Raw genomic sequence first — 14,271 nt, forward strand, 5'->3', positions numbered from 1 at the left:
TAAGAAAGTTCAGAAGCTCAGTTCAGAGAGGCTTCACTGTTGATTTTTAGAGAAATAATAACGGTATCCTCATGTTGTACCCTGTTTTTGTTTTGTTTTGTTTTTTTCATTTACTGTTGCTATGTGTTATTTGGTAAACCCAGTTGCCATTTCATGCTATTTGGAGCACGACCAGTCAGTGCTTGTCAACAAGCTGACGGAAACAATATAAAAACAAAAATTTTGTCGGTTTTGTGAGAAAACTGGAGAAAGTAACCCTAAACCTAACTAAAAATGTCTCAACTTTGGAACATGGCAAGTATGAAGCAGGTTTGCTCAGTCATACACATGGGTTTAGAGTTCTCTTGCAGATATCTAGGTATTAACCATATGACAAATAGAGCATCTGGTTATTCAGTTGTCTTTGACAGTGATTATATAGTCTATGTATAGTATGTCTATGTGTAGTATATGTTTACTATAAAAAATAGTTTGTGTTTTACTTTGAAAATTGACCCAAATCACCAATGATAAAGCTTGCAAAACATTAAAACTAAAGAAAATGATTTTTTTTTATGAGATAAAAATGCTATGCATTACTTTCAGATTATTGCACCGAGAAATTTCCTAGATGCCAACCCTGCTGGTGGAAACAAAATCATCAGATTGAATAGCCATGGATTAACTTCCATAGTAGAGCTTTTTCATGGCACGAGTTCAAGATTAGAGAAGAGGAGCAATATCTGAAATACACTGCCTGGCTAAACAAAACCCAAACACCATCAAACAATAGGTCACGCACTCTAATATTTTGTTGGATCGCCTTTAGCTTTGATTACGTCACACACTCGCTGTGGCATTGTTTCGATAAGCTTCTGCAATGTCATAAGATTTATTTCCGTCCAGTGTTGCATTACTCTCTCACCATGATCTGGTAGAGATGATGGGAGAGTCAGACCACTGAATGAAGCTTTCTCAAAAACATCTCCAAGATTCTCAATGAGGTTATAAGGTCTGGACTCTGTGGGGGCCAATCCATGTGTGAAAAGCATCTCTCAGGCTGAACCACTCTTTCACAGTTTGACCCTGATGCATCCTGGTATTATCATCTTGGAAATTATCCGTGACATCAGGGAAGAAAAAATCTATTGATGGAATAACCTGATCATTCAGTATATTCATGCGTTCAACTGACCTCAATCTTTAATGTTGCTGAACTTGGACCAGAGCAACTGCAGCCACCCCAGATCAGAGCACTGCCCCCCAGGCTGGTGCAGTAGGCAATATGCATGATGGGTGCATCACTTCATCTGCCTTTGTTCTTGCCCTATTGCCCCATCACTCTGGAGCAGGGTAAATCTGGACTCATCAGACCAAATGACATAACATAGCCTTAACATAGCAACAGCTTTTCCATGACTCCAGGATGTGTCTTTCAACATGGTTGTTTAAAAAAACCCATGACATAAGTTGGAGTTAAATAACTTATTGCCAGCTGAAAGATGATCGCCCATGCAGTAATTATCCAATAGGAGGCTCTTACCTATTGGCTATTGGTTACACACGTAACAATAATTGGGCTGTTTTTGTCCCAATTTTTGCCATTGGTGAACAAGGATGACAAACGCCCAATTATCTTTTGTCTTATAAGATTATCTTGTAAGATTATCCTGTGGTCTGAAGATATTCAAGAGTGAAATTATCTAGATTTACAATCGGGACCAACAATCATAAATGTTAAACTTAAAGTTAAACACAAAGGACAGTTTAATATTTACTGCCCAAATACGTCATGTGTGGGAAAAGCCGATGATTCCGGAGTCAAGACATCTTTGTTTCTGCAGCAATGTTTCTGGCATGGAGGATGACATAGATTGTCGGTGGGACAGAATCACAATGCGTGTTGATTATCGGTCAAAACTGTTCAATGTCTTATTGTTTATCGTCATTTGTGGAGGCCTCTAACATGAAGATAAAAAAATCGCTTTAGATTGAAAAAAATGATCATTTTGTGGGAACCCCACTTTCATTAAATGCCGTTGGTGACTTTTTTTGGTTGGAAAAGAAAAATCCTAAAATAGCTCAGCCTCTTCTCAGTTTACATTGCAGTTCTTTTTGTTACATAAAGGGTAAGAACAATAGTCCCAATATGTAATAAGAATCTTTGTCCTTGAAATAATGATGAGCATCTACTGTATGATAACATCATGTTTGCATACATCACATCAGTTTATAAAGGCAACTTTATTAACTTTTCATCTGTAATATTGTACCCAAAATTTTAATATGAGTCCTAAACCCTATCCCACATACAACCTATGTAGAAAAACTAGCAGCGTCAGCTTTTGTTGCTCTATGAAGATTTATAAAAGTCCGAATAAAGAGTGTTCGTGCCCAAACCTTGGCCTGCCTGCTGTTGTCAGGAGAGTACACGCGATCGATGCACTCGCAATGTTTGAATGTCCGCAGTGGCAATGAATTACTCCCTTGGATCCCCTGTGGTTCCACCCACATGTGCTGCAGAGAAAGCTTGCAGCTCTGCAGACAATCTCTCTGTTAAACCCCCACAACACTTCTTTAGGAAGTTTGCTCCTGACTGGTAATAGGCTCACCCTTTGAATACCACTCAAACACAAGTTAATCACTTTTGTAATTATTGTGTTGTTTCTAGTTAGACACAAATAAGTTGCATTGTTGAAATGTTTTTATTTATTTATTTATTACATACTAATAAATGGCAATGGAAAACAAACACTCATTCTTAAATATGTATTTACCCTTAAAAAAATAAATTTATTTTTATAATATCTTGAGTAAATATGTGGTTGGGCTGACCTGCAAAATACAGAATAAAACATATCAGAACATATATGATCACTACAAAAATCAAATAAATTATCAAGAGTTCATGTGTAAGCACTTGGAAAGTAGAAGTTCAGTCAAATTTAATATCATAAAGATACAAATAATACACTTATAAACTGATAATGAACCTTTCACCTAATAACAAGAACATTTACAATAATGAAAGCATCACTTGTGCAAACAAAGAAAGTAAATACAGCAAACAAGGCTGGAATTACAGTACATTTAACAAAAAAGAAGTCAGTATAGGTGGGTGTTCAGTCAAAAGTGCCCTTCAACACAACAGAACCGTCAGTCTGCAACGTTTGAATCTAAGTCTGTCACTGAGTATGAGTACGTTTTCTAAAATTCTTTAATAAGATGACTGCAAATGCACCCCGAACACAGTTCATCAGTACGTTTTACTATATTCTCCATTTTTTATAAAGTGAGTGAGTTGTTCGTGCGATGGCGGGTTAAGCATGATGTGATACTAAGCGCAGTTCATACTGAAAGAACCCTATCAATAATTTGACTCACTCCATGGGGGTTTTGCAAAGGAAGTAGCGTGCTACTCTTGATGAGCAGTAGGTCAGCATTGGTTGAGATAGTGAGGGGGCATCCATTAAATGCCATCTGTATTGAACCTGCAGGAATTGCTGAAAGCAATGGAAAATTCAAATATTCCCCCCCCCTAGAGCCAGACCACCCTCCCACTCTTCCATCCTCCCCATGAAACACCACCCACCCCTTTCACCCTTATAAAGATGAGTAATGTGTGCAAGACTGCACAGCCGGTAGAGGAATACATTATCCTCCCAGGCCAGGTGGCAGTGATGAATGTCTGGGACAAATTCACTGCACAGTCACCCAGGAAGCTCTTCAGGGTAGAGAGAGCACAGATAGAAAAAGAGAGAGGGAGAGAGAGAGGTGGGGGGGGGGGCACTCAGAGCACTTTGAATTCTCAGTTTTAAGTGCACTCGGTGCTGACGGCACCCAGAGGCCACCCGATCTTTCCCCAGCCAGAAAACATACCTCTTAGACTGCCACGGCCATCTGTCTGCTGCAGCTAGACTGGATCCCCCCCAGTAATGGTGCGTTCAGTGTAGTAAGATGCAAATGATGTCCTGTCACAGAACCAACATTTTTTTGATTAAACTTAGGTCAAGCTTTGATTTTAAAGCTATAAACATGAATGTGTGTGCCCCCCCTGTGTTAAATGGGGTCAAAGTCACACAAACACACACCTTGCACTACTATCTTTTTGAGGACTTTTATAGAAATAATACATTCCCCCATCCCTGTACCCTAACCCAGACCATCCCAACTAGCCCCCTAATTCCTGTTAAAGGGGAGTTTTTCCTTGCCACTGTTGCTTGTCTGGGGTCAGGCCCTGGGATTCTGGAAAGCGCCTTGAAACAATTTTGATTGTATAAGACGCTATATAAATAAAGATTGATTGATTGATAATCTAAACCCAATTCCATCCTCAACCCAAACCATGCACTTCCCAAATATGTCCTCACTTTACTGGTAGAGTGCATATTTTGGTACTCAAAATGTTGCGAGTATGAGAACACACAAACATACAGACAAACATGTGTATAATGGAAATAATATAACTTAATGCAAATAAAAATACATATTAACATTAAAAAGTGTCCATATCTGAAACTAAATTTATTTTAAGTGTAAATACAACTCAAACATTCAGTCAATCTGCTTGTTTGTGTAAAGGAGAGTCAGGCCAACAGATTTGTCTGAAGCCTGCTTCAAGAAGCCATGCATGCATCAGTTGTGCACTATGACAACTTAATAGCACCACTCTTCTGTTATTGTCACCCACCACCCACGCGGTTCCACTGCACATCTCTTAATGTGGAAGTGGATGACGGGCAGATACTGTGACGCACTATCCTGACTACGTCACTAGTCACATGCGTGCTTTTGTTGCTGTGAATCGGACTGGGGTGATCCAGGATCTCATCCAGATTTGGGCTTTCTTGGCCTCAGATTAGAGTCCTGAAGGTGATTGTAGACACATTAGCAACACTGATCCTCCCTCTAAGAGATTAATAACTTGTCACTGCCATTTGCATTCCATACTCTATTCTCTGCTCTTTTCTTATGTGTAGGTGGAGACTGACACACACTTCCTGTGCTGCCTGGAAGGGCACTTTACCCTCCCTGTATGCTTCTCCATGTAAAGGACATGCAGTACCATGTCTGGTCATAACACAGTTGCATAGAAGTCACATCCATTAAAATGGTGTTTTAGACCTTTTAGGTCTTCCTGTTAAAGGGGAGTTTTTCCTTGCCACTGTTGCTTGTCTGGGGTTAGGCCCTGGGATTCTGGAAAGTGCCTTGAAACAATTTTGATTGTAAAAGACGCTATATAAATAAAGATTGATTTGATTTGATATGCTGTCAAGTATTGCACATAGCATTACGTCCTATGTAATTTAGGATTGTGTAGCATCACGATGGTGTCTTACAATGTTGCGATGTCACCCAGCTTAACTAAAACACCGAACCGAAAGTGAGTCGACCTGATGTGAAAATGGAATCTAGAAAATAGGAGAAGCCTCACGCTGATAAATTATACAAAATCTGCCGATAGCCTTTTTCCCTATGCCAGTCTGTATCAAATACATAGGTCTAGCTCTCTCATTAGAACAGGCCTACATGAAAAACCCGAAGCGAGGCCATTAACTTTGAATATCTCTTGCCCACAGCCCACTGATGGGTCGTCTTTGCTCTCAGTATGATATTTTCCCCAGCAGATGCTCCCATCCTGGGTGACATTTGAGAGACATCCAGACAGCCTGGCTTGCAGGGCCTGCCATAATGGCTCCTTTCAAATTATGCTTACAGTATAGTGCAGGAGATTTGAAATGCTGGGTCATGTGACGACAACGATGCATCCATTTATTTCCCCTGCTGATTTTAATGTAGCAACAGCCAATTTATTGCGAAAACACACTTGCGTGGAGACTTACGTTGTCATTCTATCATTGTCCATGAGAAGATAAATGTATTCATCTGTTCTAATAGAAGTGTTTACTGAATATTACACAAAGGACAGTTGGAGGAGACAGATGCAGCTCCATCATGCTCAACAAGTCCTGGCATCTTGCCTTCTTAGCTGTGATACATAACTAGTGTAAAGAAACACCCCAAAATACAGTTGCTGCACAAAAACGGATATTGTTGTTTTTATGACTCACTTTGTCTTTTTAAATAAATTCTGTCAGACTGATGAGTGGCAAAGCGTCTGATGGTTCAACCATCTTCATAAAAGCTACCGGAGTCCCTGGAGATGTGAAGAGTTTGGAAACCTAACTCTTGTGTATATTCAATTCTGGTGGCTGGAATAGTGTTATATTAAGACACTGTGAGTCTCTCTAAGTTCCAACAATGCAAGTATGGGAACTTCTAATCAATGAGAGGTTAAGAGGTCATGTTATCTAGAGTAAGAGGAGAAAGGCCCCTTTACATGTTGACCCACCTTATGTCTACTTAGTAGCCCAGCTGTAAGACCATACTCAATAGTATTTAGGGGTGGGGAATCTACACAGGCCAAATAAATGGATTTTATGGGTAAATCAGATCTTATTCTGTTTGGGTTTGTGCTTAGGATGATGTGCTTGTGTTGTTGCTTTGGTGCAGTCATATTTGAAACTATTAGCATGTGTTTCAGCAGTGGCACAAATTATTAAGCTAAACTGAATTATTTTCAAAAATCTGCCATCACATATTCTTTGCAGACATCCACGATGAAAACGGGCTAAAGCCAGTCATGGTTTACATCCACGGAGGATCCTACATGGAAGGAACAGGCAACATGATTGACGGCAGCATCCTGGCCAGCTATGGGAACGTCATCGTCATCACCATCAACTACCGGCTCGGAGTTCTGGGTGAGTCCACCAATTCATTAGTCTGGAGGCGGCTAATTAGGTCTGCAGTGAATTATTGATTTTGCGATTGATTTAACGGCTAATTGGGTCCCGTCGTTTCAGCAACTGGCTGCTCTCCGCGTGGATGAGAGCTACTGTGAGCTGACTTTTATGATGGTATTATATTTTACTTTCATTGAGGTTGTCAGTGGGTGTCTTTTTTAAACCCTTGATGTTGGAATGAATTTTCCAAGATATCCAAGATTCTACTGACATCCATAGGGCTGTAAGATCAAACATAATAGTGCTACGCTTTCCCAATCCTAATCTGTTGCTAATGGCAGCGTAGGTGGAAGATTCTGCTTTCTTGTCTTCATTCGAAACACTTTGTACATGTAAATGAAGTCTGTTACATGTGTATTCTTTCCAATTACTTTAATCATTCTGTGCCATCACACATCAAGTCACCTCAATAGTGCACATGATGTGTAAATAGAGCCGCTGTGAGTATCAAAAATACAATGTGATGTGAAATTTCACAGTGGGTGGGACAATAGCGTCAGCATTTTGGGACACTGGAGTCAGTCTGAAGACAAAAAGTTGCGTCGACTCAACGAACATTTCAACTGCTGGAGCAGGGATGTTTGATGTTAGGATGGAGGATGCAAACTATGCTAAAACCTCAGAATTAGTTTGAAAGCAAACCTGTCTCGCAGCCTGCTACGCCTGCGGTGAATGCAAGTTCATTCCCCGGTGACAAATTAATAATAAGAGTTACAGTTGAGAAACGTGAGTATTTTAATTTGACACACCCGGTGTACACAGGCAACAATTCAGCAGAGTTGCATTAAATATACTGCTGCTGTGTTTCTAATTAATGAAGCTCCTAAAGAACATGATAAGTCTTGATGTAATCAGCATTTTTCAATGTTATCATTTTCTTTTCCAAAGTAGATGATGTAGCAGCAGCTCTGGAAGCAGCAGACTGTGACCATCAACCACAATTTGGTGGAAGCTATTAAATATGTTAACAGAAAGGGAAGAAATGTACTTTGAAATACTTTTTTTTTAAAGATTGAAATATTAGAAGCACTTGTAGCTGACTTGTTAAGGAACTTGTGAAATACCGATAAGGACATTTCTCAACCATCCAAAGTCGATCCTTAAATTTCTACCTTAAAAGCTTTTATATAACCTTTTTATAACCTTTCATTTTATCACATTATACTTTGGAATTTATGCTGCTGTCAAGCCACAGCATATGCCATTATAACTGAATTTGTAGCAAAAATTACATTTTGTTTGGGCACCAAAATTCACAAGTGTATGTGGAAACATGTAGGGTTTTGGAGCGGGAGTCATTGCTCGTCATTTACTCTTGGGAAATTTCCAAAAAACATCTTATCAACATTTAAACTCGATTGATGTTCTGCACCAGATACTTTTTGAGCGGATGATGGCTCTGTTATGTCTGGAGAACTTTAAAATGTTAGAAATCGAGCCCATATAGCTAAGGTAGAGTGTCATACTTTTAATCTAAGGTTCCAGGGTTCCAGACTCTGGTTAGGTGGGAATCATTTTGGTTGATGCAGTAGGTCCTTGTCAGAGAGTTTGTCTTCCTAGTTACGGTTGCAGATTTAAAAAAAATGGAAAATGCATGACAGGGGCTCAGAGGATTTTAGAGCATATGCCAGTATGCCCCCTAAATGCTCAAAGATTTTAATTTTTCTTCTCTATGGAAGTTCTTTCCATGCCTAAACAGGTGTTTTCTTGGTTCCTTTTACATCATGATAAGCAACCAAAAAAAATGCCTGTTTAGCCACAGTGGTGCAGTAAACTAAGTTCATTTGAGTATGTCCTGTGAAGTCTTGGTGGCCTCTCCACATTAGTGCCTGGTCCCTGGTGACTGCAGAGATAGAGTCCAGAATGCAACTGACCTTGATTTGGAAGAAGTGGAAATTTTAGTAAAGTAGAAAAGTATCCTTAGTTCTTTGTATTAGATGTAAATTTGATTTCTTCTTCTTCTTTGAGTTTAATTGTCTGAAAAGCCAGAGTTCACCCCTGCGCTCGTGCTCATCTGCTGCTCGGCTTCTCTTACCATTTGTTATGAAGCCGAGCTGTCTGCACCAGTCGCTATATTTAGTTGCCTGCGAGCCAGAGGGGAAAAGGTGTTCTGGAATAGTGTGCACTGCGGAGGAGAGAACAAAAACAGGCAAAGAGAGCAACAGGGAGAGGGAATGCAGATGATGATACAGATAGGGCCACAAAAATAGTGAGCGAGAAAAGATGAGTGACAACACTAAAATGGCTGATTCAGTGGAGGAGCAGCAGGCATCAGATGGAATCGGTTCAACTGCCGAGCTGGGTGAGAACAAGGCTTATTCTGACTAAAATGATTCCACTCCAGAGCAGCTTGGCCAAACTAAAATAACACACCACTTAGGTGCAAAGATTAAAGCAATCATCCATTCATCAGCTGCCTATTCCAGCTTTCACTGCGTTCATCACATAAGACACAAACAATCATGCACAAGCGCACCAAGGTCACATGACTCGGGATCGTAGGAGGAAGAGCGAGGATCTGCAGGCAGCCCACACAAACACAAAAGGCACGCAATGGTGCTAATCAATGTACAGCCGTGTTGCCAGCTGCAGGAAACCAGTTGCCGGTTTCAGTTGATGACAGACACAAAAAAATTAGGGATGCTTAATGAGGCACACCTATTGAAAATGTCCAGGACTGTTAGGAATATAAATATACCATTGTCTGCCAGACACTGGCAGCATTTATTTATTACATTTCTGAATGAAGACCTGATACAAACTATAAACAAGCAAAATGTGTCTTCATTTAATTGCTTGTGCTGGTGTTTGGTTTTTCTATCATGTTGGTTTTTCTATCATATATCTACAACTGAAGGTTGACATTTTGTCTTGTCAGGTGATAATTCTGCTTTGGTTAGCATTAGTTTTATTTATCCGACTGGTTAGGTTTAGAAAAAAGCGTTAATTTGGAATATACTCATCAGTGCAAGGACAAAATGGACACATCAAGAGAGCCAAACCTAGCAGCCGCTCCATAAGCATCACCAGATGTCAGGGTGTTAGAATACATGTGATTTGACAACCGCGACCTCCTGGCAGGGGAATGTGCTAATATGTGAGTGTCTGGCACGAGTGTGAGCTTAAAAGGGCTACTTGTGTAAAGACAGTGTTGCGTGTGGTGTGCGATGTCTGTATTGGGACAGTCATCCTCATCTTAACCCATTAAAGCCGTTTGTATCATATTTGATACGCGAGATTCTGAGACGTCTCTTTTTTCTAAACCAAAATCAAGTGTGGCAGACCACTGTCCTCTCCAGAAACAACTCCAACACCACCCCGTAAAAGAGGCTGCAGTGTGCCTCTTGTGCTAAAAAGTGCTATGCAAAAAAACCAAAGAGAAAAATGTTGTTGTTCATGTTCTATATTGTCAAAATGTTATGGGCAAACTTTGTTTTTGTGTCTAAAGTTAACATAGTCGTGAGCTAAAAGTTGCCGAAATCGCCTAATGTATCATATTTGATACAAAAAAAATGTCATAAACAAAATCCAAAAAAAATTGGGATTTTGTTAAAAGGTTCAATAAACATCTCATTTCCAAAAAATTAGAATTTTCTGGCTATTTTTTGATGTGTCAGGCTTTATAGGGTTAATCACCATCATCATCATCATTAACTTTATACAGTATATAAAGCACTTTAAAACAGCCACAGCTGGAAAGTAAAGTTCTGAACATAGAATTACAGAACAGAAGAACAATAAAACAATAATAATGTTCTGACCAAAGAAGCACTAAAACAAAAACAGAGTATGATGCCATGTGAAACACCAAGGAATGAAAGTGGGACAATGAAGGGGCTGATAGTCTGAGATTGAGTGGGAGGTTATTCCAGATTTTGGGACCGGCAGCAGAAAAGCCCTCCCAGAGCAAAAATTGGAAAATGGACTGGTCAGCAGCAGAGATGGACATTTTCAGAGCACTGCCAAGGTTCCCTCGAGCAAATTGCCAAACCTCCAGATGCTCAAATGGGCAGAGAAGCATGTGTCCTCTGCGTAACTTATAAACCAGGGATTTTTATGACCTTTTAAAAGTGTCGGTGTTTCATGTGGCCAGCCATCATACATTTATGCCACTAATTAACCCTATTTTGGCAGTTTGGATCCGACCTTGGTGCAGAAACAATATTAGCGCACCATAAAGGCGCTCCTATAATTATAATCAGTCAGTGTTCTCTTTCTTCAAACAAACAAATGTGGAGTCGTTGCTGCTGCGAAAATACAACGATCGATTGTGACCTTCTTGTGGCCAAATATGCCTGATTCTGTGACAGCGATTGGTACCGTCTCTGCCTCTGTGATTGTTCTGGACCGTTGTCTTGACATTTCGGCTGCGCTCTGAATGTGTTTTGCAGCAGAAAATGGTTTGATGACATTTGCCTCAACACATTTCATGCAGTGAATTTTTAGAAGTTTGGAAGGTCAGTTAAGGAGAGCCAATCAAAACAGGCAGTGGGAGTAGGATATTCCCTGCAATGCTTGTGGCCCCAGTCTTTTTATAGGACAGCAATCTATTCTCAAGGTCTATTATTAAACCCTTTAAACCCTGACCATATGCCATAAAAGAAAAACAGATAAAAAACACCTCAAATTAAACGTAGGAATTGCATTACAAGGTTTGCATATATAATCTTGCTGGATCCAGACATTTAGGGACCTGAGGGAATCTATTTCTACTGTCCAAAATATTCTGCCACATTTCCTTAATCGGGATCATGGCTGGAGCCTGAACCCTCAGCTGCCCTCACTTACACCCGGGACAAGTCGGCAGCTTATAAAAGGGTTAACTGTATCGAGACAAACAGACCCTGACGCCCATCTGGTGCTATGCCCGAGTAAATAAAACCAAAGGACTGATGTGAAGTTTTTAGCTGTTCTTTCCCCCTTGTGTGAACTTAAGGCTTTGCTCCAAGGCCCACACTACTTTATCGGCTGTCTTTCCATCTTTCATTTACTAGATATTATTTTCTGTATAACCATAAATTTAACTAGCTGGTTTTGTCTGTGGGGAATGGGGGGCAGGGGCCTTTGATTTGGCCTGGCAGCAGGCAGAACATAGAAAATTGATTTCAATAATAGGGTTGATAAAAGCTTTTCAGCATTGATTCAGTGTTGGCTAAAAAGGGAGCTAATAGTCAACTCTGGGTCACTATGCTCATTCTGAGATTTAATTTAATTTTTTCACGAAAATATGATATTCATCATGTCACGATTACAGCTATGTTTTCACCCACACAGTCTCCCCATAGCTAGCAAGTTCTGGTTTCAAATCCAGCCTGATGGGCTTTCTATATTAAGTTTGAACCTAGCCCTAACCTATGTGACCTGCACATCTGTTCTTGAGAAGGTGGTGGTGACTCAGTTACTGGAGCACCTGCAGAGAAACACCCTGTTTGAGATGTTTCAGTCAGGCTTTAGAGCTCATCACAGCACAGAAACAGCACTTCTTAAAGTTACTAATGATCTTCTCATAGCTTCAGATCATGGACTGGTCTCTATGTTGGTTCTGCTGGACCTCAGTGCTGCTTTTGATACAGTTGATCACAGCATCCTGTTACATAGACTGGAACATGTGATTGGGATTAAAGGGACAGCACTAGACTGGTTTAGATCATACTTATCTGATAGATACCAGTTTGCTCAATTTTTAAAACCCTTCTTTTGACCTACAAGGTCCTCAGAGGCCTCGCTCCATCCTATCTGGAGGAGCTAGTGATACCTTATCAGCCCAATAGACCACTCCACTCTCAGAATGCTGGTCTACTTGTGGTTCCCAGAGATTCTACGAGTAGAATGGGGGGCCGAGCATTTAGCTACCAGGCCCCCCTGCTATGGAACCAGCTCCCTGTCCAGGTACGGGAGGCTGACTCCATCGCTACTTTTAAGATCAGACTTAAAACCTACCTCTTTGAAAAAGCTTATTGTTGTTAATTCTGTAGTTCCAGTTACTATCATAGACAGACAAATTGATTCTTGTGTAGTTTTTCTGCCCCCCCCCCCACCCCCCACCCCCTTGCTCTCCTCTCCTCTCCTCTCCTCTCCTCTCCTCTCCTCTCCTCTCCTCTCCTCTCTCTACCCAGCCGGCCATCAGCAGGAGGGTCCCCCTCCATGAGCCTGGTCCTTCTCAAGGTTTCTTCCTGTTAAAGGGGAGTTTTTCCTTGCCACTGTTGCTTGTCTGGGGTCAGGCCCTGGGATTCTGGAAAGCGCCTTGAAACAATTTTGATTTTATAAGACGCTATATAAATAAAGATTGATTTGATTTGATTTGTTCACAGCACAGCATATGTATGATGCCTTCAAGACATCCAAAATGAAAGGGAAAAATGATACTTGGACAATGGCAACACAACAATGCACACATTCAATCAAGGAAAACACAGTGAAATGCCTTTGTGAGAGACTTCTCAGAGCATCTGTTCCGTATCACAGTTATTCTGCAGTGTTAGCAGTGTAGCCCGTCAACATCAACAGGGTGGCCCTCACAGGTTGCAGCCCGTATCATCAGGTCATCATGGCATTTTTAATTCTGGCTGTGTGGAAGCTACAGCTGCCTGCCAGGGTGAGGCCTCTTGGATAACATATAGTGCCATCTGGCCTCAGGAAGTTATCACAAGAGCCAAAGTAATGGTGAACTTCATTAGGCTGCCCGGCGATCTGTCAGGCACTCCATTTGCTGTCCTCCCCCAATCCCCCTCCCGTCTCCTGATCATCATCCCCCCACCCACCATCCATTGTGAGCAGATGTCAGGCAACTACATAATATGCCCTGAAGAGATCAGCTGATGCTTCATCCTATCTCCCTCCCTCATCCATCCAGCCAGTCATCCATCCATTTACAATGTAAATGTAATGTAAATTTTACAAAGGTGTATGACCATTTTCTATGCCAATGCAGACTAGTTTGAGTTTGTTTTTATTAACTTTGTACAAATCCACATTGTTCCAAATTGCGATATACATTTAGATTACTGTTCAGGTTATGATGATGCTGGAGTTCATCGGAGATGCAGAAGCTGATTTCTGTATGCTGTGTTAAAGCGCTGAAGTTCCACTGACTTCATTTTCCAGCTCCAGATGCTTTCAACACTGTGGACCGTCAGATCCAATGGCCCCTAAGTCTCACATACTGATCTGGAGAACTTCTGTGAACAGAGTTTAGAAATAAAAGGAGACCACACAAGGGGGACTGTTTGGAGAAGAAAAATGCTTCTTCCCAATCCGTACACACAGCCTGAATTACCTTTTACTATAGCTCTTTTAATTAGGAGTAGAGAATGGGGACAGTCGTATGTCTTGTGCTGGACTGGCAACCTGTCTGTCTGTCTGTCTGTCTGTCTGTCTGTCTGCCTGCCTGCCTGCCTGCCTGCCTGCCTGCCTGCCTGCCTGCCTGCCTGCCTGCCTGCCTGCCTGCCTGCCTGCCAGCTCACTCAGTCATGGCTGGAATGGACTC

The 14,271-nt window shown here is 41.1% G+C and overlaps 1 protein-coding gene across 4 annotated transcripts in view; it reads left to right on the top strand.

Annotated features, from left to right (window-relative positions):
• nlgn4xa (neuroligin 4 X-linked a) overlaps positions 1-14,271 on the top strand; it is a 62,684-nt gene that overhangs the window by 19,278 nt on the left and 29,135 nt on the right. For all 4 annotated transcript variants that reach the window (XM_029839515.1, XM_011618771.2, XM_029839516.1 and 1 more), the window contains 1 exon segment: positions 6,591-6,743. In XM_029839515.1, coding sequence (XP_029695375.1) covers positions 6,591-6,743 — 153 coding nt within the window.

This window comes from Takifugu rubripes, chromosome 8, assembly GCF_901000725.2.
Source record: "Takifugu rubripes chromosome 8, fTakRub1.2, whole genome shotgun sequence".
NCBI classification, from domain to species: Eukaryota; Metazoa; Chordata; class Actinopteri; order Tetraodontiformes; family Tetraodontidae; genus Takifugu; species Takifugu rubripes.